This window comes from Aquarana catesbeiana, linkage group LG05, assembly GCF_042186555.1.
Source record: "Aquarana catesbeiana isolate 2022-GZ linkage group LG05, ASM4218655v1, whole genome shotgun sequence".
In the NCBI taxonomy this organism is placed as follows: Eukaryota; Metazoa; Chordata; class Amphibia; order Anura; family Ranidae; genus Aquarana; species Aquarana catesbeiana.
This window is the reverse complement of record NC_133328.1, coordinates 529,877,090-529,903,605: the sequence shown is the minus strand read 5'-3', so window position 1 is coordinate 529,903,605 and position 26,516 is coordinate 529,877,090. Positions and strand designations below refer to the sequence as shown.

The following is a 26,516-nucleotide window of genomic DNA, read 5'->3' as shown; positions in this document are numbered from 1 at the left end:
TGCAGGGGAGGGAAGGGAGAAGGAAAGTGGAGAGAGAGGGAAATGGGAAAAGAAGGGGAAGGGAGATGGTACATAGTGGTATCATGGTATCCCCCCCAGAAAGAGACATGTGGCAGTTACTTACGGGCCTCCAAGCAAGGGTGATGATGTGCTGGGTGTGTGCCTCTCATGGCGGTCAGGCAAATCTGCAACCTTAAATGCCCCCAACCCAGAAATTAAGCGGCGCTGAAGACATCAGCCGCCGCCTCTTCCGGGTCCGATCCTCCACTGCTGTGCATGCGCAAGGAAACATCCAGCGCAAGCGCGCATCTCCACAATGGTTGACGCAGCAGCATCAATCAGGAGAAGCAACAGCTGGGCTCCGTGGAGCCCCGCCCACTGCCGGAGGATCGCAAGCCGACTGTATGGGGGAGAATGAACTCCTCACGTCACTCAGAGGAGGAAAGCGAGTGCAAAACCGAGTGCTCGGATTGGTTAACAATATTTACAATAGATGGATCAAAGACAGGGATGCACAGACACCGGCGCCGGGAACAGACTTCACCTGTGGCCAGGGATGTGCACCACTCTGCCCTGTACAAAAGAAATAAAGAATTCAATGGACATGACAATGGTTACAAATCATGTGATTTACAGAATGCTTAAAGTAAGCCAAATCAACAACTTAATACTTGTAAATACATTGTACAAAAGACTATGTATGAAAAGTCCACTTACAGACAGTTATAAGAGGAGCCTGGTTATGCAAATAAGACTGGGACATAGGTGACATATATACATATCATAACAGGGTACATATAATGTGGAAAAGGTATGTTGTATTATAGGTACAAAAGATTGTTATTACAACAGGCTAAGAGACAAGTGTCAAATGGAGAGCTACAGCAGAGACTGATAGACCTATTAATAAATCATTCAAGGAAATACTTATAGGAGTGTGCCTCATTAATACCGGGTGGAATCAAAGCGTTGAGTCGCTCAATCCAGAGCGATTCACGCTTCAAGATTTGGCGATCCCAATTGCCCCCTCTGGGGTCCTCAGGGACCACTTCTAAAGCAGTAAATCTGATATAATCAAGGTTGAAGCGATGGTGAATGCCTATGTGGCGGCCCACAGTAGTGAGCTTGCCATTAGTGGAGGCATATAAATGGTCACCCAGTCTCTGCCGTAGCTCTCTGATCGTCTTTCCCACATAAAAAGCGCTGCAAGCGCAGGTCATGAGATAAATTACACCTCGTGTGCCACAATGGGCTGAGTGTTTTGGAAAAAACATCTCGCCGTTTGGGAGTAGAAATTGTTGTCCCTCTTGGATCCAGGGGCAGTGTGGGCAATTGCCACACTTAAAGGTGCCTCTGGGTTCTTTTGGGCCAGATGTGGGGATTTTGTAGTGGCTATGAGTGAGCCTGTCCCTCAGAGAAGTGGCCCTCCTAAAGACCAGGTCAGGGGTTGGTTTAATGTATTTTCTGAGCGTATGGTGGTCAGTCAAAATGTGCCAATGGCTTGATAATATGTTACGTAACTGATGGTGATGGGTAGAGAATTTGGTGATGATTTTAGTCATGTAAGGTTTTTTAGGACGTGAAGGACCAAACAGTAATGTTTGTCGATCTTGGGCTAAGGCCTTATTAAAGGCTTTCCTCAAAGTGGTACGATTATAGCCTCTAGCCAGGAGGCGTGTGCGTAAAGCGTTTGCTTGTCTATGAAAGTCCCCGTCCTCTGTGCAGTTCCTTCTTAGTCTCAAATATTGAGCACAAGGGATACTGCGAATCAGAGGGCGGGGATGTGAGCTGGAAGCATGCAACAGCGTGTTGCCCGCTGTAGGTTTGCGGTATAAGTCTGTAGTTAATTGTCCAGCAGAGTTTTTGATAATATGTACATCTAGAAAGGAGATGCTCTGAATATTATATGTGAAGGTAAAATGAAGATTGAAATGGTTAGTGTTTAACCTCTCAATAAATGCTTTCAAATATTGCTCTGTACCTGTCCATATGACCAGTAGGTCATCAATAAACCTAAACCAGCCCAGAACATGGTTCAAAAAGGGCTCCAATAGGTCATCACCAAAAACAGACTGCTCCCAACCACCCAGAAACAAATTGGCGTAAGAAGGGGCACAAAACGTGCCCATTGCAATGCCTTGATTATATCAGATTTACCGTTTTAGAAGTCGTCCCTGAGGACCCCAGAGGGGGCAACTGGGATCGCCAAATCTTGAAGCGTGAATCGCTCTGGATTGAGCGACTCAACGCTTTGATTCCACCCGGTATTAATGATGCACACTCCTATAAGTATTTCCTTGAATGATTTATTAATAGGTCTATCAGTCTCTGCTGTAGCTCTCCATTTGACACTTGTCTCTTAGCCTGTTGTAATAACAATCTTTTGTACCTATAATACAACATGCCTTTTCCACATTATATGTACCCTGTTATGATATGTATATATGTCACCTATGTCCCAGTCTTATATGCATAACCAGGCTCCTCTTATAACTGTCTGTAAGTGGACTTTTCATACATAGTCTTTTGTACAATGTATTTACAAGTATTAAGTTGTTGATTTGGCTTACTTTAAGCATTCTGTAAATCACATGATTTGTAACCATTGTCATGTCCATTGAATTCTTTATTTCTTTTGTACAGGGCAGAGTGGTGCACATCCCTGGCCACAGATGAAGTCTGTTCCCAGCGCCGGTGTCTGTGCATCCCTGTCTTTGATCCATCTATTGTAAATATTGTTAACCAATCCGAGCACTCAGTTTTGCACTCGCTTTCCCCCTCTGAGTGACGTGAGGAGTTCATTCTCCCCCTTACGGTGGGCTTGCGATCCTCCGGCAGTGGGCGGGGCTCCACGGAGCCCAGCTTTTGCTTCTCCAGATTGATGCTGCTCCGTCAACCACTGTGGAGCTGCGCGCTTGCGCTGGATGTTTCCTTGCGCATGCGCAGCAGTGGAGGATCGGACCCGGAAGAGGCGGCGGCTGATGTCTTCAGCGCCGCTTCATTTCCGGGTTGGGGGCTGTCACGGAACGTCCCTCACTCCGCTTGAGTGCTTCCGTCTGTATACCGCTTCCTAAGTTCTGGAACACAAGTCCAATGGATCTGGCTATAGAAACCCCCAAGAACTAGACAACACCAGTCTTGGAGTACATCAGGACTAACTTTATTTAGAATCAAAATTACAAGACTTTATATGCTTTTGGAACCTCCTCTAACAATACAACTGTAACCTAATTAACATGAGCTAATTATCTAATCCTTTATACAGCCTTGGTGACTGAGACATGACCTTTCGCCCAGACTTGTGGTCACCGAGCTTCACACAGTTATATAAACACAATAGCTGGAGCTAATTACAATTAACAATACAAACAAAACCTAATTAACCTTATTAACATGAGCTCCAATAGGAGTCGTCCCGTCTCCTACATTGTATAGAGGACAATGTGATCAGCTCATTCAATCAACAGGTTGCGTTCAGAATCAACCAAACCAATAATAGTCTCTACATACATCCTGGGAGATATTGTGGACAAATATTACTGTCCCATTTTAAGTAATCCAAGATATATTTTCTCACTCACCCTGTGCCAGGATGGCACAGGGTGACTTAGACATAAGATGTATTCTGAGTTCCATGGGCCCTCCCGTCACATCTCTCCCCTTTCGGCAGGAGACTAACACAGGAGGAGACTCCAGACGGGTTGACTCCGAAGTTAGTAAGTAGTTCCAGTCCTCTAATGCCTGTACCCACACAGTACCCCAAACAAATTGTTCCAAACAAAGTATTACTCACCCAGCCAACCTCTGCCTCTCTCAGAGAACATATCTGCCGCTGGGGAGAGGCCTGGACTGGCTCTTCTCCCTGGAATCCTTTCTGCCGCTGGAGAGAAGACAGGGTGTCTGGGCTCACTCTGTCATGCTGTTGGGGATCTGGGCCCACTGCCCAGCATCCCTGGGGTATACAGGTGGAGACTGAAGTCCCATCCACCTTCACAGGAAATCCATCCTCTGTTAGTTGAGGGCAGAGTCCAGCAGTCCTCGGCCCTGTTGCCAGCCCTTCTGCTGGAAACCCCACACCATCTGTTCCGGCTAACTGTTGGAGAGGGAGGCCGACTGCCCCGCCTCCCTGGAACTCTGTAGTTGTTGCCGGTGCTGGGCAGAGGTTGGTAACACTCTGCCCTGTTGCCAGCACTTCTGCTGGGGACTCCGCATCCTCCGCTCTGGCTAACCGTTGGGGCAGGAGGCTGGCTTCCTCCACTCCCAAACTGTGTAGCTGCCATTGGGGAGGTGAGCCGGCTGCTTCCTTTTCCATTCCCTCATCTGGCTGCTGGGACGACATGTCGATGGTACTGTCTCCCAGGTACACAGATCTTTGCTGGGGAGGAAAGCCCGCTTCCTCCACCCTGGCCAACTGTTGGGGAGGGACAACACACACCTCCTCTCCCTTCTCCCCCTGTATCTGCTGCTGGGAAGTGATTGCCATCTTCTCAGCCTGAGCCTCCACAATTGCTGCAGGTGTGGGGCAGAGGTCTTGGACCCTCTGTCCGGTTGCCAGCACTTCTGCTGGGGGTTTGCCAGGTGGTTCCTCCTCTACAGAAACGTCTATTAAATCCCCAGTCTCTGGAATTGGTAAAAGTGTGGGACAGAGGTCTTGGACCCTCTGTTCAGTTACCAGATCTTCAGCTGGAGAAGTTTGTTTTAACTCCATAGATGCTGCTGGCAGAAAATCACATGTCCCTGTCAGTGTTGTGGGAGAAAGGCCGACTACCTCTTCTCTCAGGAAGGCCGAAGCCACTGTTGGTGCTGGGCAGAACACAGTGAACTTTTTTTTTTTTTGAAAAAATTTTTATTATGCACAACAAGTATACATATCACACATATTACACATATTCCATATGTTCCATTAGCATAGAAATTCCAGAAATATAACAGTCATATTACAGGTTTAACATATGTCCTTCCCATCATCAATTCTGTCCTATGAAAGTATACTCGTGCATTTTTTTAAACAATACACCCCCCCTCCCCTCCCCTCCCTCCCCTCCTTCCCCCGGGATGTCTGCATTTCGGTACTTTTGCCCATTCTCAAGAAACAAAAAACCATATCTAGCCCATCTAGGAAGGGGGAGCAAAACAGTTTATTATCATCTCTCCAGAATTTAACTCTATCACTCATAGAGCATACTAGGGCGCCTCCACATCCAGAGTATTCTCAGAGTCTATCCACCTAGACCACACTTTCCTAAATTTCTTGGTAGCCCCTCTTGCCTCGTAGGTCATTTTATACATCATTAAATCTGCGTTTATTATATTAATCCACATCCCTAGCGTCAATTGTTCCTCATGTATCCATCTCCTTGCTATGAGCTTTTTTACACCAAAATACAGGATCCTTAGAAACAATTTAGTGTGGGCATTCAACTCCTCTTGATCAAAAATCCCAAGCAAGCACCTCATAGGAGAGCAAATATTCGGTAAAGCAAACTTATCTGATATAAATTCAGTGACCTGAGACCATAACGGTCTCACCTTCATACATTCCCACACCATATGTGCAAATGTGCCCTCCTCCTTCCCACATTTATGACATATAGCAGAGTCTCTCCTATGCATTCGATGTAATCTGGACGGTGTATAGTATTGTTGGTGTAGATATCAATATTGAATCATTCTGTCCGTGGAGGAGATAACAGACACCAAAAAAGTGTCCAGTACCTCCTGCCACAGCTCCTCCGACAACTCCGGGACGATCACCTCCCATCTCCCCCTGGCCTTGGAGGTCAGAGCTACCTGACCCGGACCCACCGCCCCGTAGTATCTGGAAATCCTCTTTGACTCGTCAGGGTCAATCAGTACTCTTTCCAGGTCTGTATTCTGGATATGAATCTCAGACCCTCCGAACTGAGTGTATGCTGCGTGTCTCAGTTGTGCATATTGGAAGAGCCAAGACCTCGGCACTCCAAATTGCTCACGCAACTGGGTAAACGTGCACAAACGACCATCACTACAAATTTGGTGGAGATATTTAATACCGTATTTTGCCCATGACCCTGGGCCATCAGAGAGTTTCATAAACTCCCCCAATGATCGATTGTACCACAAAGGACTGTTAGGAGATAGCCATAAGGGTTCATCACCCCGTCGCTGAGAGCACAGGTGAAAAACCCTTCCCGGTAACGCCATCACTGAGCCTATCTTCCTACCCGGAACCCCCCTCCTATATAGGACATTCTGCAGGGTCTCCCGCGATGTGGCAATTGCAGCCTCCAACAAGGCAGTGGCATTAGGTGTCTGTGGAGACAACCCTCAGTGCAGGAAAGAGAGCTGTGAGGCCATAAAGTAGGAGCGCAGATCCGGAAGGGCAAGTCCCCCCAATGTAACTGGTAGTTTCAAAACCTTTAAAGAGACCCTGGGAGCTTTAGACCCCCACAAGAAACTTACAATAATGGAGTCAATATTCTTAAAGACCCGCAATGTCACGAAGACCGGGGAGTTCGAGAGGATATATAGAAACTTTGGCAGGAAGATCATCTTAAATAGATTTATCCTTCCCATCAGGGTGATCGGTAAATTCTGCCACCTTTGAACTTTTTCCCGAAACTTCCCCACAATTGGCGACAAATTGGTCTCCAGGAACTTGGAAATGGGGAGCTGTATCTCAATTCCCAGGTATCTGAAAGATGGAGATAATGGAATGGGGCATCCCAGTGGAACAGTCACCCCCTCATCTATAGGGAAAAGAGAAGATTTTTTCCAATTTATACGGAATCCAGAGTAATCTCCAAACGTCTGTATCAGTCGGAAAGCCTCCAGAAGCGAGGGTCCTGGATCCTGGAGATATAGCAGCATATCGTCTGCATAGAGTGACACCCGCTCCTCAAAATCCCCGATCCTCAATCCAGCCAACTGTGTACTAGACCTCAGCTGTACCGCTAAGGGCTCAATGGCCAGGGCAAACAGTAGGGGTGAAAGTGGACACCCCTGCCTGGTGCCCCGAAAAATGGGAAAGGAATCTGATATAATACCATTGACCCGTATTCTAATCAATGGGTCCGTATATAAAAGCCGGACCCATGAGATGAACACTGGGCCAAAACCATAAGACTTCATCAATTGAAACAAATACGGCCACTCAACCGAGTCAAAGGCCTTTTTTGTATCTAAAGAGGCCACCACTCTAGTCCCGGAGTTGTCATGAGCCGTCTGAAGATTCAGGAAAAGCCTCCTGATATTCATCTGAGTGCACCTACCCTGAATAAATCCTGTTTGGTCTGCGTCCACCAGCTTAGTAATGACTGACTGCAGTCTGCTTGCAATTATTTTGGCCAGTATCTTTGTATCAACATTCATCAGCGAGATCGGGCGGTAAGAGTCACATTCCCGAGGATCTTTCCCCCCTTTAGGTATCAGGACTACCAAGGCTTCCCTCATAGAAGGGGGCAACCCACCGCCCATCCTAGCCGCATTAAAGACTCTAAGCAGGCGGGGAGCTAATCCGTAACGATATGTGTGATACCACTCTGATGGGAAACCATCCAACCCAGGGGATTTTCTAGGGGGGAAGGAGGCAATCGCCTCCTCCACCTCCTCTACTGTAATGTCGGCCTCCAAAGCAGTGCTGTCGTCCTCCTCCAATTTAGGGAGATCGATGTCCGCTATATACGTTTCCACTGTTTCTGACCCCACAGGAGCACAAGACTTATATAGTTCCTTATAAAAAAGGACAAAAGTGTTCAAAATATCCGCCGAGTCGCAGACCTCCACCTTATAGTCATTGAGAACCGATTTAATATGTACCGGAACGTATTCCGGCTTTGCCAAGTATGCCAGCAATCTGCCATTCTTGTCACCAAATTCAAACAAACGCCGACGTTGAGCGAGGCCAAGCTTAGTAGTATGATCTGTTAGTGCTGTCTTGTACTCCCGTGTTGCCATCCGCAATGTCAACAGCCTCTCTTCAGTGGGATCCCTGACATACTCTGCCTCCGCTAGAGACACCTCTGTTTCCCTATGCTGTAGTGTGGAGGCCAACTGCTTCTTAAACCCCTTTACTTCCGCCATGAACACCCCTCTCAACGTGGCCTTAAAGGCCTCCCACTGAAGGAGAAAGGTCCCGGAACCGGCATTATCAGCCCAGTAGTGTTTGATGGCCTCTGTGCACTTAATTGTTACATATTCTTCCTGAAGCCAACTAGCTTCCATCCGCCAGAGTCGCAACCCAGGCTTCGGTCCCAGATTAAGCTCCAACAGCATAGGGGAGTGATCAGAGAGAGCCCTGGGCAGGTAAGACATCTTCTGAACTAATGGCATGCCCTCCCCTTCCGTTAGGATAGTGTCTATTCTGGAGAGTGTCTTGTGCGTTTCGGAGTAGCAGGAATATTCCCTAGTATCAGGATGCTGAAACCGCCAGACATCTCTAAAGCCATGAGCAGACATCCATTCCGCCAGTGGGGCAGGAGCACCACCCGTCCCCCCCAACCTGTCCAACACTGAATCAGAGACTGAGTTAAAGTCCCCCAATATGAAGATCCTCCCCTCCGCTACCTCATATGTATCCTTCATCATATCATCCAGATGAGTTAGCGCAAAGGGAGGAGGAACATAGAGATTCACAAATGTCAATGTCATGTTCATCACTTTCAAAACAAGTATCACATATCGCCCTTTAACATCTGTTCTTACTGTCTGAATGGATATGGGCATGGCCTTGGTGACCAAAGTAGAGACTCCCCTCGCATACGAGGAGTAACTGGAATGATATGCCCCAGCGATGTGAGCCCTTTTTAAAGAGAGAAGCCTGGAGCCCTGCAGATGAGTCTCCTGCAGGAGTATCAGGTGAGGTTTGTATTTTTTTATATACTCAAACACCAAGGAGCGTTTGAACTTAGCATTTAGGCCTCTGACATTCCAGGCCACAACCCTCAAATTTACCTCCATGGCAGATATGAAAAAGCAAAAAAAAGAGTAGAGTGGAGGTGTTCCCCCCACCCCTGAGTATGGTCCTCTGTAGAAACGGGCTTCCAGGCCTCTCCCCTCACACATATTCCCCCACACCGAACACCTTGGGCAGTACCCAACGCAGAATCCACAAGTAAAGACAATCCCATCTGTGCATTAACATAGACCCTTTGTCCCAAAGAACATCCCAACTTCCCCCACCCCCCTCCCCGCACCCAGCCCCAACATGCCAGGCACTTTTTTCCCATAACCTGAAATTAAGTAGGTAACAGAGATGCGACTCAAAAACCTTCACATAAGACCAGTCGCCAAAAGGGCGGTCAGTTCTACCCGTATTGTTTAAGAACCGTTCACCTACTATTGAACAAAAGGGGCAAGAACAGTAAACAAAGTCTACTAATAGAAGAATATATTGCCTAGAGCATCTTGCAGACTTAGCATATATTGCTGGCAATTGACATAAACAGTCCCAATATCAGTAAAAACTTTTTCCCCTTTTTCCTTCTTCCCTCCCCTCAAAACAGTACCAGGAGGTATGGAAAAAAAATTCAAAACAAAAAAAAAAACGTTCAGTTCCCCTGATTATGTGTCCCATGGGAGGATCAGCAAACTAGTATATCCGTGCCAATGTGAATGCATCTTCCACATCTGTGTAATATCAAGCACAGCTGTAAATGTCATTCCTGAGGGAATAAAGCAGGGGTAAAAAACCTTTCCCTCCCATGTTTCCAGCATAAATGCTAAAAAAAAAAATAGGAGAAACCTGAGTATCAGTTTAGGATTGGTCTGAAGGAAACGATCAAAAAAAAATTAAGAGAAAGAGAGAAAAAAAACACAAGACCCCCCCCTTTTTTTTTTTTTCAAAAAAAAAAAAAGAAAACACCAAAGTTCTGCTGACATTTCTTCTTCGGGTCTCCAATCTAGTGATGTCTCCACAGGACTCACTCACGGTCGGCTGGGAGAGACTCTATTCCGTTGGTGACCACGTGTATCCAACCACTCTGAGGCCTCAGTGGGATTGTTGAAGAAATATACTTTCCCATTATCCACCACCCTCAATTTGGCAGGGTAGAGCATGCTGTATATCAGGCTAAGATCCCTTAATCTCTTCTTTACAGGATGAAAGGAAGCCCTCTGCTTCTGTGTAGTTGCAGAAAAGTCAGGGTATATTGATATACGGCATCCATCGATCGTTAACTCAGGGCCAGTTCTGGCTCCCCGCAGAATATTTTCCCGGTCACGGAAGTGCAGTACTTTTGCAATCATTGATCTAGGGGGGCTCCCTTTGGAGGTGCCCGTCCTGGAATGCGGTGTGCCCTTTCAATGGCAAACAAACTTGTAAAGGTATTGGAAGGCATATGTTCCAGCAACCACTTCTCAAGGAATTCTTCAGGATGTCTCCCTTCCACCCCTTCCGGGAATCCCACCAGCCTAATATTGTTCCTTCGCATACGGTCTTCCATATCCGCCATCTTTAAAGTATGTTCAGACAGTGTCTTCTTAGTCACTTGTGCTGTATTTTCTAATGGCCTGATTACATCCTCCAATGTATTAAGGCGGCGATCCGTGATCTGTGCCTTTTCTCTTAATTTTTGCATGTCATGCTTTATGAAAGAGAATTCTACCTTCAGCTCGTCAAAGTGGTTTATTAGCTTGCTCTGACATCCCTGTATGGCGTCCATTATTTGTGTTAGGGATGGCTCCTCTCCCCCCTCCACCGCTCTGTCAGCACTGGCCCTAGAGTCTCTCAGTCTGTCCAGGGATCTCCCCCTCTTCAGCACATCAGCCCGCCGGGGTTTAGGACTCACCCTGTCTTGCTGAGGAGGCACCTGTTGTGAAGGATCCTCAGGCCTGTGGAGCGGCGGCCATTCGTCCTCCTCCTCCTGTGTGCCGGCGCCATTTTGAGAGCCCCATGCATATTTCGCCAGCCGTTCTCCGGTCGATTTTGGCCAGGGGGGGGCCGTATTTCACCATCCCCCGAGACTCCCGGGGTGTCCCCGAACACATCCCCCACCACCTGAGAAAAAAGTGGGTGTCTTTAGCCCAGGATCACTGCAGGATCTGTTGTCTGCTTACGGAGCTCCTTTCAGAGGCTCCTCACATGCCGCTCGCTAGCTCCGCCCCCCGAACACAGTGAACTTTGGCCCTGATAGCAGCTCTTCTGCTGGAGGCTCATCAGGTTGTTCTTCCTCAGCAGAAAAGTTTATCAAATCCCATGTCTCTGCAACTGATGTCTGGGGATAGAGGTTCACCATCTCCTGTCCATGGAACCCAGAAGATGCTATCATTTCTGGGCAGAGGTTAGCAGAGCTCTGCCCTGTTGTCAGCACTTCAGGTTTGGGGACGGCAATCTCCGGATTTTCCACTGCCGATTCTCTGGCATGCTGCTGAACTTGTTCTAGCAGTTTCCTGTATGCCCTTTCCAGATGCTGTTCCTTCCTTAGCAAATGGTCCAGATCAGGTTTGAGCTCTGAGATCCCTGCAAGACCGAGCATAGACTCTCTATAGTCTCTCAGGTCCTCAAGGTCAGGTTCCCCTTCATCGCCAAACATAAAAAGATCTGTAAGGTTCTCCCACAGCAATCCAGGGCCGCCAAAGTCATATCCCTCCGGAGAGCATTCTGTTGTCTCCCCTAAATATGCCTCCTCTGCGTGCCATTGCAGAGCCCGATAACGATTGTCCAGCTCTATCTCCTGCTGGACCAACCTGTCCAACTCAGTCACCCATTGCTCCTGGGGCTGCTCTCCCAGGAATGCCATCCGCAATGCCCGTTGGTCACTGGCCCGTTGCTCTTGGGTTGGAAAGCACTTGCCCTGTTTTATACCAGCGAGACGGAGGGCTGCAATCCAGAGCTCCACCCGAATTTGCTGCCTGAGCTCCAGGTATTCATCCTCAGACACAGTCCTGGTGTATGTTGAAAGGATGATCCGCAGCAGCCCCGGGAATTCTGATGCCAGGTCCATATCTCCGCTGGGGTGACTGAAGTCTGCTATGCTGATCTTGGATCCAGTTGGAGGTTTGGATGTCCCAGACTTCAGGAAGCTTTCCCGCTGCTTGCCACCAATGTCACGGAACGTCCCTCACTCCACTTGAGTGCTTCCGTCTGTATACCGCTTCCTAAGTTCTGGAACACAAGTCCAATGGATCTGGCTATAGGAACCCCCAAGAACTAGACAACACCAGTCTTGGAGTACATCAGGACTAACTTTATTTAGAATCAAAATTACAAGACTTTATATGCTGTTGGAACCTCCTCTAACAATACAACTGTAACCTAATTAACATGAGCTAATTATCTAATCCTTTATACAGCCTAGGTGACTGAGACATGACCTTTCGCCCAGACTTGTGGTCACCGAGCTTCACACAGTTATATAAACACAATAGCTGGAGCTAATTACAATTAACAATACAAACAAAACCTAATTAACCTTATTAACATGAGCTCCAATAGGAGTCGTCCCGTCTCCTACATTGTATAGAGGACAATGTGATCAGCTCATTCAATCAACAGGTTGCGTTCAGAATCAACCAAACCAATAATAGTCTCTACATACATCCTGGGAGATATTGTGGACAAATATTACTGTCCCATTTTAAGTAATCCAAGATATATTTTCTCACTCACCCTGTGCCAGGATGGCACAGGGTGACTTAGACATAAGATGTATTCTGAGTTCCACGGGCCCTCCCGTCACAGGGGCATTTAAGGTTGCAGATTTGCCTGACCGCCACGAGAGGCACACACCCAGCACATCATCACCCTTGCTTGGAGGCCCGTAAGTAACTGCCACATGTCTCTTTCTGGGGGGGATACCATGATACCACTATGTACCATCCCCCTTCCCCTTCTTTTCCCCTTTCCCTCTCTCTCCGCTTTCCTTCTCCCTTCCCTCCCCTGTATATCTCCTTCCCCATTCATTTGGAAGCATTTCTCCCCCTGGAAAAAGTGTGTTCAGTAAACTGACACAACTCTATGCTATTTATCTTTAGAGGCTCCTTGTGGCATTGCTTGGTACGGCTACTGTTTTTTACCATTCACCCTGGGTGTGGATAGCCAGCGAGTCTGCTATAAGTTTTTAACATTACAGCAATGGTGGGTATACATTTTTAATAAAAAACCCCAGCTTTTTCAAGTTCTCTCATTTATACTACTCTGGTCAGGTGGTGGGCCCCCTTTCTATCCCTTTCTTTCCCCCTTCTTTCCCCTTTCTTCCCCCCCTCCTTCCCCCCCTCCCCCTTGTCCACTCCCCTTGTCCCCTTCCCCTCCCCTTTCCTTTCTCCCCCCCCCCACGCGCCCTCTCCCCTTCTTTCCCCCCTTTTTTTTTTCCCCTTCTCCCCTCCCCCCCTCCCCCTTGTCCACTCCCCTTGTCCCCTTCCCCTCCCCTTTCCTTTCTCTCCTTCCCCCCCACGCCCCCTCTCACCTTCTTCCCCCCCTTTTTTTCCCCCTTCTCCCCTTCCCCCCTGTCTTTCTCCCCTCTCCTTCCCTCCTTCCCCCCCCTCCCCCTTTTCCTCTCCTCTCCTTCCCTTCTTCTCCCTCCCCCCTTTCTCTTCCCTTTTTTCCTCCACCATTTTCTACCCTGACCTTTCGCACCTGGGTGGTTTTCTTATTTTAAGAACCCCGATTTTACAATTATTTATACCTCATTTTCTATTTTTTCACAATAGTATCACCTTAAGTGCCCCCCTGGCCCGCCCCCGGGGGAACGCCCATTGTGGGCGTCTTACAGTGTCGCTCTAGCCCTTAGGTTGGTGAGTGCAACATCAAACAAAGACTATCTTCTCCAATATTAATATTGTGTTTATATACATATATGTTTTTTTCACTTTAGGTATGTTCTGTAATGTTGATATTGTACTTTTCTTATTTTGTAGAATATGTACTAAGACCACTCCTGAAGAAGCGGCTTGACCGCGAAACTGTAGAGGTCACGTCTGCAAGTACCATACAATCTGCCTTCATTTTTCTGTGTGGGCATTATCAATATAATTTGTTTGTCAACATTGCTGTATTCAATTATTTTGTGATTGTGTTATTATGTCACGGTTTATATTGTGTCCTTTGCTGGACTTTTTAATATCCTATTTTTGAATAAATCTAATAACTTTTATCATACCCTTGTCTATGTCCCCTTGGTACCGCAATAGTCCTAACATTTCCGAAAGAGGCAGGACCCAATTGGAGAGGTCCTTGTTGTTCTATCTTTCAACCCAATATTGCCTTATACATTCAAAGGATGATGGTACCTACCAACGATATAATACCCCTCCTTTTCTAACTTTGTGGCATACTTTTGAATATGGGAGAAGTCAACGTGGCACAATGTCGCAATGTCCTCACACCTGATTTAAAACTCGAATTGCCGTACTACCCTGTCGCAATCACATGCATTGCATGGGTTTAAATGAGGTGGTGAGGGGGCAACATATCGCCCCCTCACCACCTGTCAAACACACTCAGATCACTTTTCAGAGGAGCAGAAGTGCCTGCTGCACTTGTGAATGAGCCCTTAGTTGGATTTGGCAACGGTACCATTAGGGCTTGTTCACATGTACAGTTAGGGGGTGGTAAAACCCTGTGGTTGAGTCGTGGTTTTACCGATCCCAATCCCCACCCATTTCAGCTGCTGAGGCAGCAGTCAAAGGTGTACACATGCCAATATTGCCTTATACATTCAAAGGATGATGGTACCTACCAACGATATAATACCCCTCCTTTTCTAACTCTGTGACATACTTTTGAATATTATATGTTGGGTGGATAGCACACCCTGATCCTTGGATCAAAACCCTCCATTTCCCTTTAGGCCACTATTCTAATTTGTTTTCTATATATATTAAAATCCAGATGCTTCTTGTCTTAGGGTAGCCATTTCTAAACCCATTGACTGAGTCCTTCTTACTCCCAGTTAGGGCCTTGTCCTGGTTTTTGCAATTCTAGGCAATGGATGTCCTGGGTACAGCTTGGGGGGATTTTATGTCCACTATACAAGCAGGTTGCTTAGTAAACCAACAGTCTGAGGATGAAACCAAAACGTTTCTTGATAGGATGTTCAATCTCTTAAAGAAAAAATCTCATCTGTATTGGCACATTCAATACTTCGAATCGTACATTACAGAAAAAGTTTGCACCCTAGGGCTCCGGATTCAAATGTTTCCAACTATTAATGACCCCTCCCCGGACTTTAGGAAGTCCTGGGAGAATATCCTAACCAACTGTAGTATATAACTCATGCAACAACTCACCACCCAATACCGTACAGACATGACGACCTTGGATGGTGAAATTGATAGATTGTTAAATCAATTCCCCAATATTAAAGACTCAGCCTCAGTCACAAGCAAGTGGAAGGAGGTACGAGACAAAGTGGAAAACCTTAATAAGGACATTATCACTAAAAAACAAAGGAAATTTTTCCAGGATAAACTAGCATTCTCGGAGGGATACGCGTACAAGTGGTCTGGAAAACCATATTCCAGAAAAAATAAGAGCTATAGTCGTAAACCTCCAACCCTGACAGCAACTGACTGCACGGAATCTGACTCATCTATATCTTCCCTATCTTCACAGGTCACCACACGTTCCACTATTTCACGAGCACCAAGTGTTCCTCGGAAAAGGTCCCTCACAGGTGACAATTCAACCACCAAACACCCTAAAAAAGGAAAACACGGTAAAGCACTAAAAACACCACCAACACCAAGGCCGGGTGGACAGACCCCTCAAGAGGGTTCTCTCCACCCCACCCTACACAACATCATCCCCAAACTTCTACAACCTAATATACAGACACTTTTATCACAACCTGGTTTTTTAGTACAGGCAACTCCAGAACCCACCAGACAGTGGAGTCTGGACACGTTTGTGCAAAAAGCTAAAGTTCCAAGCACGTCTCACAACTAGTCACACCAAATGATGGAGTAAATCCTTACTCTCTTAACATAATTAATTTAACATCCTGTCAACTGACTCCAGAGGAGGAACAAGTTCTCCAATTGGGTTTGGGCTTTTGCCCCTCGGAGTCAATTGACATCTATGAGACAATTAAAGATCTCTATCTATTTGCTAGAAAATTAACTTTTAACTACATGTTTGATCAAGACCGAAGACGCGTCAACCTGGATAAAGAATTAGCAGAAAAAACCCAAAAATTTCACTATAGCTGAGTCCAGAGCACTACGGGATCTTAGGTTACTTTTGGACGAAGGAGAGGTAGAGTCGAATGCCTCTGATGGCACCTCTGACTCCCCCTCCTCTAGTCAAATGGACATTATCTCTAATTTTCTACATCCTAACCCTAAACCCAGTTTAAAAATGAAATCCAGAGCCTTCCCTGACTTAATGACATGCCCATCTATATGGGCCTTCTTACATGAGTGTATCCTGTCATTTAAAAAAGAGCAATAGCAAACATTACCTTCTAATCTGACCCAGCAACAGTCTCGGGCAGTTACCAAACTCCAAAAAAATACTGATCTCATTATAAAGCAATCAGACAAAGGTGGTAACCTGGTGCTGATGACTCATCATCAATACCAAACTATGTGTCTCAAGATTCTCTCCAACTCTAACTGGTATTCACCTATTGATAACACCTTTATCCAGAAAACCATTGATGAATTCAGGGGACTCATCGGGGGGGCCTTTTTAGAGGGCCTCATCGATGAGGATACCTATAAATTCATCAATGTACAATTTCCACGTACCCCGACGTTTTATGCACTACCTAAAACCCACAAGAACCTCTCTGTACCCCCTGGTCGACCTATCGTCTCAGGTAAAGGTTCATTAACAGAGAACGTGAGTAAATTGGTCGACACCTTTCTATTACCCCATGTATTGAGATTACCATCCTACATTCGGGACACTACCGACCTTCTAAAACATATTGAGGGAGTCCAGGTCCCTCCGGACGCCCTCCTCGTGGCTGTTGATGTTGAGGCTCTGTACTCAAGCACCCCCACGAGCAGGGCGTCCGGATGGCTGGTTGCTTCCTCATGGAACAGGACCATCATACCTGGCCTACTAATATTTTTATTCTAAAACTTTTAGAATTTATTCTGACCAAAAATTATTTTCACGTCCTAAAAAACCTTACATGACTAAAATCATCACCAAATTCTCTACCCATCACCATTAGTTACGTAACATATTATCAAGCCATTGGCACATTTTGACTGACCACCATACGCTCAGAAAATACATTAAACCAACCCCTGACCTGGTCTTTAGGAGGGCCACTTCTCTGAGGGACAGGCTCACTCATAGCCACTACAAAATCCCCACATCTGGCCCAAAAGAACCCAGAGGCACCTTTAAGTGTGGCAATTGCCCACACTGCCCCTGGATCCAAAGGGGACAACAATTTCTACTCCCAAACGGCGAGATGCTTTTTCCAAAACACTCAGCCCATTGTGGCACACGAGGTGTAATTTATCTCATGACCTGTGCTTGCAGCGCTTTTTATGTGTGAAAGACAATCAGAGAGCTACGGCAGAGACTGGGTGACCATTTATATGCCTCCACTAATGGCAAGCTAACTACTGTGGGCCGCCACATAGGCATTCACCATCGCTTCAACCTTGATTATATCAGATTTACTGTTTTAGAAGTCGTCCCTGAGGACCCCAGAGGGGGCAACTGGGATCGCCAAATCTTGAAGCGTGAATCGCTCTGGATTGAGCGACTCAACGCTTTGATTCCACCCGGTATTAATGAGGCACACTCCTATAAGTATTTCCTTGAATGATTTATTAATAGGTCTATCAGTCTCTGCTGTAGCTCTCCATTTGACACTTGTCTCTTAGCCTGTTGTAATAACAATCTTTTGTACCTATAATACAACATGCCTTTTCCACATTATATGTACCCTGTTATGATATGTATATATGTCACCTATGTCCCAGTCTTATATGCATAACCAGGCTCCTCTTATAACTGTCTGTAAGTGGACTTTTCATACATAGTCTTTTGTACAATGTATTTACAAGTATTAAGTTGTTGATTTGGCTTACTGTAAGCATTCTGTAAATCACATGATTTGTAACCATTGTCATGTCCATTGAATTCTTTATTTCTTTTGTACAGGGCAGAGTGGTGCACATCCCTGGCCACAGATGAAGTCTGTTCCCGGCGCCGGTGTCTGTGCATCCCTGTCTTTGATCCATCTATTGTAAATATTGTTAACCAATCCGAGCACTCAGTTTTGCACTCGCTTTCCCCCTCTGTGTGACGTGAGGAGTTCATTCTCCCCTGTACGGTGGGCTTGCGATCCTCCGGCAGTGGGCGGGGCTCCACGGAGCCCAACTGTTGCTTCTCCAGATTGACGCTGCTGCGTCAACCTTTGTGGAGCTGCGCGCTTGCGCTGGATGTTTCCTTGCGCATGCGCAGCAGTGGAGGATCAGACCCGGAAGAGGCGGCGGCTAATGTCTTCAGCGCCGCTTCATTTCCGGGTTGGGGGCATTTAAGGTTGCAGATTTGCCTGACCGCTACGAGAGGCACACACCCAGCACATCATCACCCTTGCTTGGAGGCCCGTAAGTAACAGCCACACGTCTCTTTCTGGGGGGGATACCATGATACCACTATGTACCATCTCCCTTCCCCTTCTTTTCCCCTTTCCCTCTCTCTCCACTTTCCTTCTCCCTTCCCTCCCTTGTATATCTCCTTCCCCATTCATTTGGAAGCATTTCTCCCCCTGGAAAAAGTGTGTTCAGTAAACTGACACAACTCTATGCTATTTATCTTTAGAGGCTCCCTGTGGCATTGCTTGGTCCCTACGGCTACTGTTTTTTACCATTCACCCTGGGTGTGGATAGCCAGCGAGTCTGCTATAAGTTTTTAACATTACAGCAACGGTGGGTATACATTTTTAATAAAAAACCCCCGCTTTTTCAAGTTCTCTCATTTATCCCTTTCATGACTAAGCCTATTTTTGAAATTTGGTGTTTACAAGTTAAAATCCGTATTTTTTGCTAGAAAATTACTTAGAACCCCCAAACATTATATATATTTTTTTAGAAGAGAGTCTAGAGAATAAAATGGCGATTGTTGCAATATTTTTTATCACACGGTATTTGTGCAGCGGTGTTTTAAACGCAAATTTTTGGAAAAGTGACACTTTCATGAATTTTAAAAAATCCAAACAGTAAAGTTACCCCAATTTTTTTGTATAATGTGAAAGATGATGTTACGCCGAGTAAATAGATACCAAACATGTCACCCTTTATAATTGCACGCACTCGTGGAATGGCAACGAACTACGGTACCTATGAATTTCCATAGGCAAAGCTTTAAAAAATTTTTACGGTTACCAGGTTTGAGCTACAGAGGAGGTCTAGGGCTAGAATTATTGCTCTCGCTCTGACGATCGCGGCAATACCTCACATGTGTGGTTTGAACACCGTTTACATATGCGGGCGCGACTTCCGTATGCGTTTTCTTCGCTGCGCGAGCTCGCGGGGACGGGGGCGCTTTAAACATTTTTTTTTTTTAATTTATTTATTTTATTTATTTTTGTACTTTTATAAATTGTGTTTAAAAATTTTTTTTTTTTTTTACTTTTATTGCTGTCACAAGCAATGTAAACATCCCTTGTGACAGTAATAGGTGGTGACAGGTACTCTTTATGGAGGGATCAAAGTACACTTCAAAGTATTCAGATCGCCGAAAACGGCGATTCTGAATACTGTATACTTTTTTAAATTCGGCGCCATTGGCAGCCGAGTAAACGGGAAGTGACGTCATGACGTCGCTTCCGCGTTTACAATTAGAAGGCTGGAACGAAGCCGCTCACAGCTTCGTTCCAGCCCGCCCCCAGCCGCCGGAGATTCCCGATTGGACACCGGGCCTCCGGTAACAGCGGCGGGAGGTGGCGGGAGGGGGGGGATGTCCCCTCCCGCTCCTCCGGTATAACAGCCGAGCGGCTTTTAGCCGCATCGGTTGTTATACTCGGGTAGCCGATCGCCCGCTGAAAACAACGGTACCGGGATGATGCCTGCAGCTGCGGGCATCATCCCGGTATAACCCCGGAAAGCCGAGTACGCATATGTGCATACGGTCGGCGGGAAGGGGTTATACTACTCTGGTCAGGTGGTGGGCCCCCTCTCTATCCCTTTCTTTCCCACTTCTTTCCCCTTTCTTCCCCCCCCTCCTTTCCCCCCTCCCCCTTGTCCACTCCCCTTCTCCCCTTCCCCTTTGCTTTCTCCCCCCCCATGCCCCCTCTCCCCTTCTTTCCCCCCCCACGTCCCCTCTCCCCTTCTTCCCCCCCTTTTTTTCCCCCTTCTCCCCTCCCCCCGTCTTTCTCCCCTTTCCTTCCCTCCTTCCCCCCCCTCCCCCCTCCCCCTTTTCCTCTCCTCTCCTTCCCTTCTCCTCCCTCCCCCCTTTCTCTTCCCTTTTTTCCTCCACCATTTTCTACCCTGACCTTTTGCACCTGGGTGGTTTTCTTATTTTAAGAACCCCGATTTTACAATTATTTATACCTCATTTTCTATTTTTTCACAATAGTATCACCTTAAGTGCCCCCCAGGCCCGCCCCCGGGGGAACGCCCATTGTGGGCGTCTCCCAGTGTCTAGCTCTAGCCCTTTGTGGACATAGGTTGGTGAGTGCAACATCAAACAAAGACTATCTTCTCCAATATTAATATTGTGTTTATATACATATATGTTTTTTTCACTTTGTGTATGTTCTGTAATGTTGATATTGTACTTTTCTTATTTTGTAGAATATGTACTAAGACGCCTCCTAAAGAAGCGGCTTGACCGCGAAACTGTAGAGGTCACGTCTGCAAGTACCATACAATCTGCCTTCATTTTTCTGTGTGGGCATTATCAATATAATTTGTTTGTCAACATTGCTGTAAACAATTATTTTGTGATTGTGTTATTATGTCACGGTTTATATTGTGTCCTTTGCTGGACTTTTTAATATCCTATCTTTGAATAAATCTAATAATTTTTATCATACCCTTGTCTATGTCCCCTTGGTACCGCAATAGTCCTAACATTTCTGAAAGAGGCAGGACCCAATTGGAGAGGTCCTTGTTGTTCTCTCTTTCAACCCAATATTGCCTTATACATTCAAAGGATGATGGTACCTACCAACGATATAATACCCCTCCTTTTCTAACTTTGTGGCATACTTTTGAATATGGGAGAAGTCAACGTGGCACAATGTCGCAATGTCCTCACACCTGATTTAAAACTCGAATTGCCGTACTACCCTGTCGCAATCACATGCATTGCATGGGTTTAAATGAGGTGGTGAGGGGGCAACATATCGCCCCCTCACCACCTGTCAAACACACTCAGATCACTTTTCAGAGGAGCAGAAGTGCCTGCTGCACTTGTGAATGAGCCCTTAGTTGGATTTGGCAACGGTACCATTAGGGCTTGTTCACATGTACAGTTAGGGGGTGGTAAAACCCTGTGGTTGAGTCGTGGTTTTACCGATCCCAATCCCCACCCATTTCAGCTGCTGAGGCAGCAGTCAAAGGTGTACACATGCCACAGCAGGAATTAAACCCCCTGTTGCTTTTGGTGGGATCTACCGCCTGACAATCGTGACCCATTCAAGTAAATGGGGCCACTCTGCAAGAGCCTCACAGCTGCATGCTTTTGCTGGTTGCAAGAGGTTAAAGCAGGTGGTAAGAAAGCAACACAAAGCGTCCCACTTTAACCCCTTGTTTGCTGTACTGCACAAGTTTGCTGGGCACTTGCAGAGTGGCCTCATTCACTTGAATGGGTCATGCTTGGCAGGTGTTACACCCACCAATCAAGGCAGGGCGTATAACTCTTGCTGCAGCTGCAACATGTGTACACCCCTGGCCACTGCAGTGAAAGGGGGGAGTGTGGTTGATAAAAACACGTTTTAACTTTGAGGTTTTACCACCCCCCAAACTCCAAATGTAAATTAACTCTTATAGGGCGTACACACGGTCGGACTTTGTTCGGACATTCCGACAACAAAATCCTAGGATTTTTTCCGATGGATGTTGGCTCAAACTTGTCTTGCATACACACGGTCACACAAAGTTGTCTGAAAATCCGATCGTTCTGAATGCGGTGACGTAAAACATGTACGTCGGGACTATAAACGGGGCAGTGGCCAATAGCTTTCATCTCTTTATTTATTCTGAGCATGCCTGGCACTTTGTCCGTCGGATTTGTGTACACACGATCGGAATTTCCGACAACAGATTTTGTTGTCGGAAAATTTTATCTCCTGCTCTCCAACTTTCTGTGTCGGAAAATCCGATGGAAAATGTCCGATGGAGCCCACACACGGTCGGAATATCCGACAACACGCTCCGATCGGACATTTTCCATCGGAAAATCCGACCGTGTGTACGGGGCATTACTGTTTTGAGCCCCCTATAAGGCTGATTTCACACTGATGTGCTGCAGTTTACCTGCATTTTGGGTGCAATACACAACTTTCCTGGGTTAGCTGCACTTTGCCATAGACTTTTATTATATCCTGCAGGTATAGTGTGCTTTCAGAAAGTGCTCCAAACCCACAAGATATAATAGAAGTCTATGGCTAAGTGCAGCAAACCCGCAGGAAAGCTGCAGGTACACGGCACTGCACCCACGATGTGGAGAAAACACAGCACATCAGAGTGAAAGCAACCTTATACTGTTTTGCCCAGTGTATTGCTTCAACTGAGCTAAAGACCTCTTCTTTCCTGCTGCTGGCACCACTCTGGAGACCGCTAGCCGGGATGGAGTGCAGATGGTATCACTCCACATGGGACAGGAGCCAACGATACAGAGGAGGCATCAGCTTATGCGGCTCTTGCTCCCAACTACAGCTACAACTTTACAAGTAGTCCCTCTGCATTGCACTCTGTTTAATGCTTTGGGATGATGGGTCAGCAAGCCCAGACTGCGATCTACCACTCACCTGTCCGCAATATACTGGTTGCTGACCCCCCGCTTTAACTCAATTTGTATACATTATAGATACCAGTTTGATAATGATAGAAGAATTAAACTTACTCTGACATCGAGATACAATAATCTCAGGAATTTGCTGCGGAATTTCCAATCTGACATTTGATCTTGAAAAGAAGAACAAAATAGAATGTATGTGGATTTAGAAATATATTTTACATGTTATCATAAAGTGTTCTCTAAAATATATTGAAATATATGAAAAGCAAATAAAGCCCATATGTTATGGGCGGGGATGAGCAAATCTGTGACTCTTCCTTGAAAAACCCATAGAGGTCTATAAGGAGTGAATCTAGTAAATAAATTCTGGCCATTTGTAGTGCTAAGAGGCAAGCTATTGTGAAATAAAAGGTATGGGAAGCCATGTACTTTTTCTGAATAAGAAACCAAGCTATTCCTATATGAAATCCATGTTGGTTCACCCAAATTCCACTTGTTTTATACTCATTGGGCATCCTACTATATAGGAAAGTTCAATTTGGCCCGAGCCAAGTGATGGAAATACTAAAAAATGGCACCAAACGTGACACCATGACAGCCATGCATTTCAATAGTAAATTCCTTATAAGAAACCAAGCTATTCTTATATGAAAACCATCTTGGCTCACCCAAATGCCACTTGTTTTTTACTCAATGGGCATCCTACTATATAGGAAAGTTTAATTTGGCCCGAGCCAAGTGATGGAAATCATAAAATATGGCACCTTGACAGCCCCACATTTCAATGGGAAATTCCTAATAAGAAACCGATATATTCCTACATGAAATCCATCTTGGCTCACCCAAATTCCTCTTGTTTTATACTCATTGGGCATCCTACTAAACTTGTCACCCTGTCATCCATGCATTTCAATGGGAAATTCTGAATAAGAAGCCAAGATATTCCTATATGAAATCCATCTTGGCTCACCCAAATTCAACTTGTTTTATACTCATTGGGCATCCTACTATATAGGAGAGTTCAATTTGGCCCAAGCCAAGTGATAGAAATCTGGCACCTTGACAGCCATGCATTTCAATGGGAAATTCTGAATAAGGAACCAAGATATTCCTATATGAAATCCATCTTGGTTCAAACAAATTCCACTTGTTTTATACTCATTGGGCATCCTACTATATAGGAAAGTTCAAATGGCACGAGCCAAGTGACGGAAATCATAAAATATGGCACCAAACTTGAAAAACCCATAGAGGTCTATAAGGAGTGAATCTAGTAAATAAATTCTGGCCATTTGTAGTGCTAAGAGGCAAACTATTGTGAAATAAAAGGTATGGGAAGCCATGTACTACCAAGGCGGAGGAGATCGTATACTAATGCCAAAATAAAAAAAATCTCTCTCCCTGCATCCCTGCATAGACTTGTCAGCTCTCCCTACAGTACCAACAGATGCTGACAATATGGATGATGCAAACCCCCCCCCCCTTTTTTAGAAAGTGGGCTGATTTATCCATTTATGACTGCTGACCTGGGGAAGGCTGTGCATTGCATTATACAGTAGGTTGTTTCATATTTGTGATGACAAACCTGTCAACTTTTCTGCCAAATCATTGGTAGTGGTAAACCAAAACCTCATACCTAATTATGTGTAGTGAAAAAAGAACTTCCATGTATGTTTAGGACAATGCTGGTTTGATATGAAGCTGAAGTTATCTTCTTATTTGGCCAGCTTCTTATTTGAATGCAGAAGTTGGCTCCTTATTCAGCCAGCTTCTTATTCAGGTTGGATATTTATTCACAAAAGTGATTATTTACTAAACAATCATCTGCAATGTTAAAAAAAAAATTGTGAACTTAAACAACAATTCTATCTCCCTAAATGCCATGTATTTAAAAAGGTAATTCTGAATAAATATCTGAAAACAATCTTGGCTCAGCCAAATTCCACATATTTTATACTCATTGGGTATCCTACTATTAGTTAAAATTCAATTTGGCCCGAGCCAAGTAATATAAATCATAAAATATGGCACCATAACAGCCATGCATTTCAATGGGAAATTCTGAATAAGAAACCAAGATATTCCTATATGAAAACCATCTTGGCTCACCCAAATTCCACTTGTTTTAAACTGATTGGGAATCCTACTATATAGGAAAGTTCAATTTGGCCCGAGCCAAGTGAACTAAATCCTAAAATATGGCACCTTGACAGCCATGCATTTCAATGGGAAATTCCAAATAAGAAGCCAAGCTATTCCTATATGAAATCCATCTTGGCTCACGCAAATTCCACTTGTTTTATACTCATTGGGCATCCTTTTATTAGTTAAAGTTCAATTTGGCCTGAGCCAAGTGATGGAAATCCTAAAATATGGCACCTTGACAGCCATGCATTTCAATGGTGAAATTCTGAATAAGAAGCCAAGCTATTCTTATATGAAAACCATCTTGGCTCACCAAAATTGCACTTGTTTTATACTCATTGGGCATCCTACTATATAGGAAAGTTCAATTTGGCCCGAGCCAAGTGAAAGAAATCTTAAAATATGGCACCTTGACAGCCATACATTTCAATGGGAAATTCTGAATAAGAAACCAAGCTATTCCTATATGAAATCCATCTTGATTCACCCAAATTCCACTTGTTTTATACTCATTGGGCATCCTACTATATAGGAAAGTTCAAATTGGCCTGAGCCAAGTGACGGAAATCATAAAATATGGCACCAAACTTGTCATCCATGCATTTTGGTGTCATATTTAATGATTTCCATCACTTGGCTCGGGTCAAATTAAACTTTCCTATATAGTAGGATGCGCAATGAGTATAAAACAAGTGGAATTTGAGCGAGCCAAGATGGTTTTTATATAAGAATAGCTTGGCTTCTTATTGGGAATTTGCCGTTGAAATGCATGGCTGTCATGGTGCCACGTTTGGTGCCATTTGTTAGTATTTCCATCACTTGGCTCGGGTCAAATTGAACTTTCCTATATAGTAGGATGCCCAATGAGTATAAAACAAGTGGAATTTGGGTGAACCAAGATGGATTTCATATAGGAATAGCTTGGTTTCTTATTCGGAACTTCCCTTTGAAATGTATGGCTGTCAAGGTGCCATATTTTAGGATTTCTATCACTTGGCTCAGGAAAATTGAACTTTAATAGAAGGATGCCCAATTAGTATAAAGCAAGTGGAATTTGGGTGAGCCAAGATGGTTTTCATATAGCAATAGCTTGGCTTCTTATTTGGAATTTCCCATTGAAATGCATGGGTGACAGGCAGACAAGATTGAGGCCATATTTTAGGATTTGAATCACTTTGGCTCGGGCCAAATTGAACTTTCCTATATAGTAGGATGTCCAATGAGTATAAAACAAGTGGAATTTGGGTGAGCCAAGATGGATTTCATATAGGAATAGCCTGGCTTCTTATTCAGAATTTCCCATTGAAATGCATGGCTGTCAAGATGCCATATTTTAGGATTTCCAGCACTTGGCTCGGGCCAATTTGAACTTTCCTATATAGTAGGATGCCCAATAAGTATAAAACAAGTGGAATTTGAATGAGCCAAAGTGGTTTTCATATAGGAATATCTTGGTTCCTTAGTCAGAATTTCCAATTGAAATGCATGGCTGTCATGGTGCCATGTTTGGTGCCATATT

General features: G+C 45.2%; 1 protein-coding gene across 4 annotated transcripts in view; it reads right to left on the bottom strand.

The window, feature by feature from the left end:
* The window catches only part of LOC141145232 (NXPE family member 1-like), a 216,022-nt gene that overhangs the window by 67,692 nt on the left and 121,814 nt on the right, over window positions 1-26,516 (bottom strand). For all 4 annotated transcript variants that reach the window (XM_073631739.1, XM_073631737.1, XM_073631741.1 and 1 more), the window contains one exon: window positions 22,958-23,019. In XM_073631739.1, the coding sequence (XP_073487840.1) occupies window positions 22,958-23,019 (62 nt within the window). The remainder of the gene's footprint in view (window positions 1-22,957; window positions 23,020-26,516) is intronic.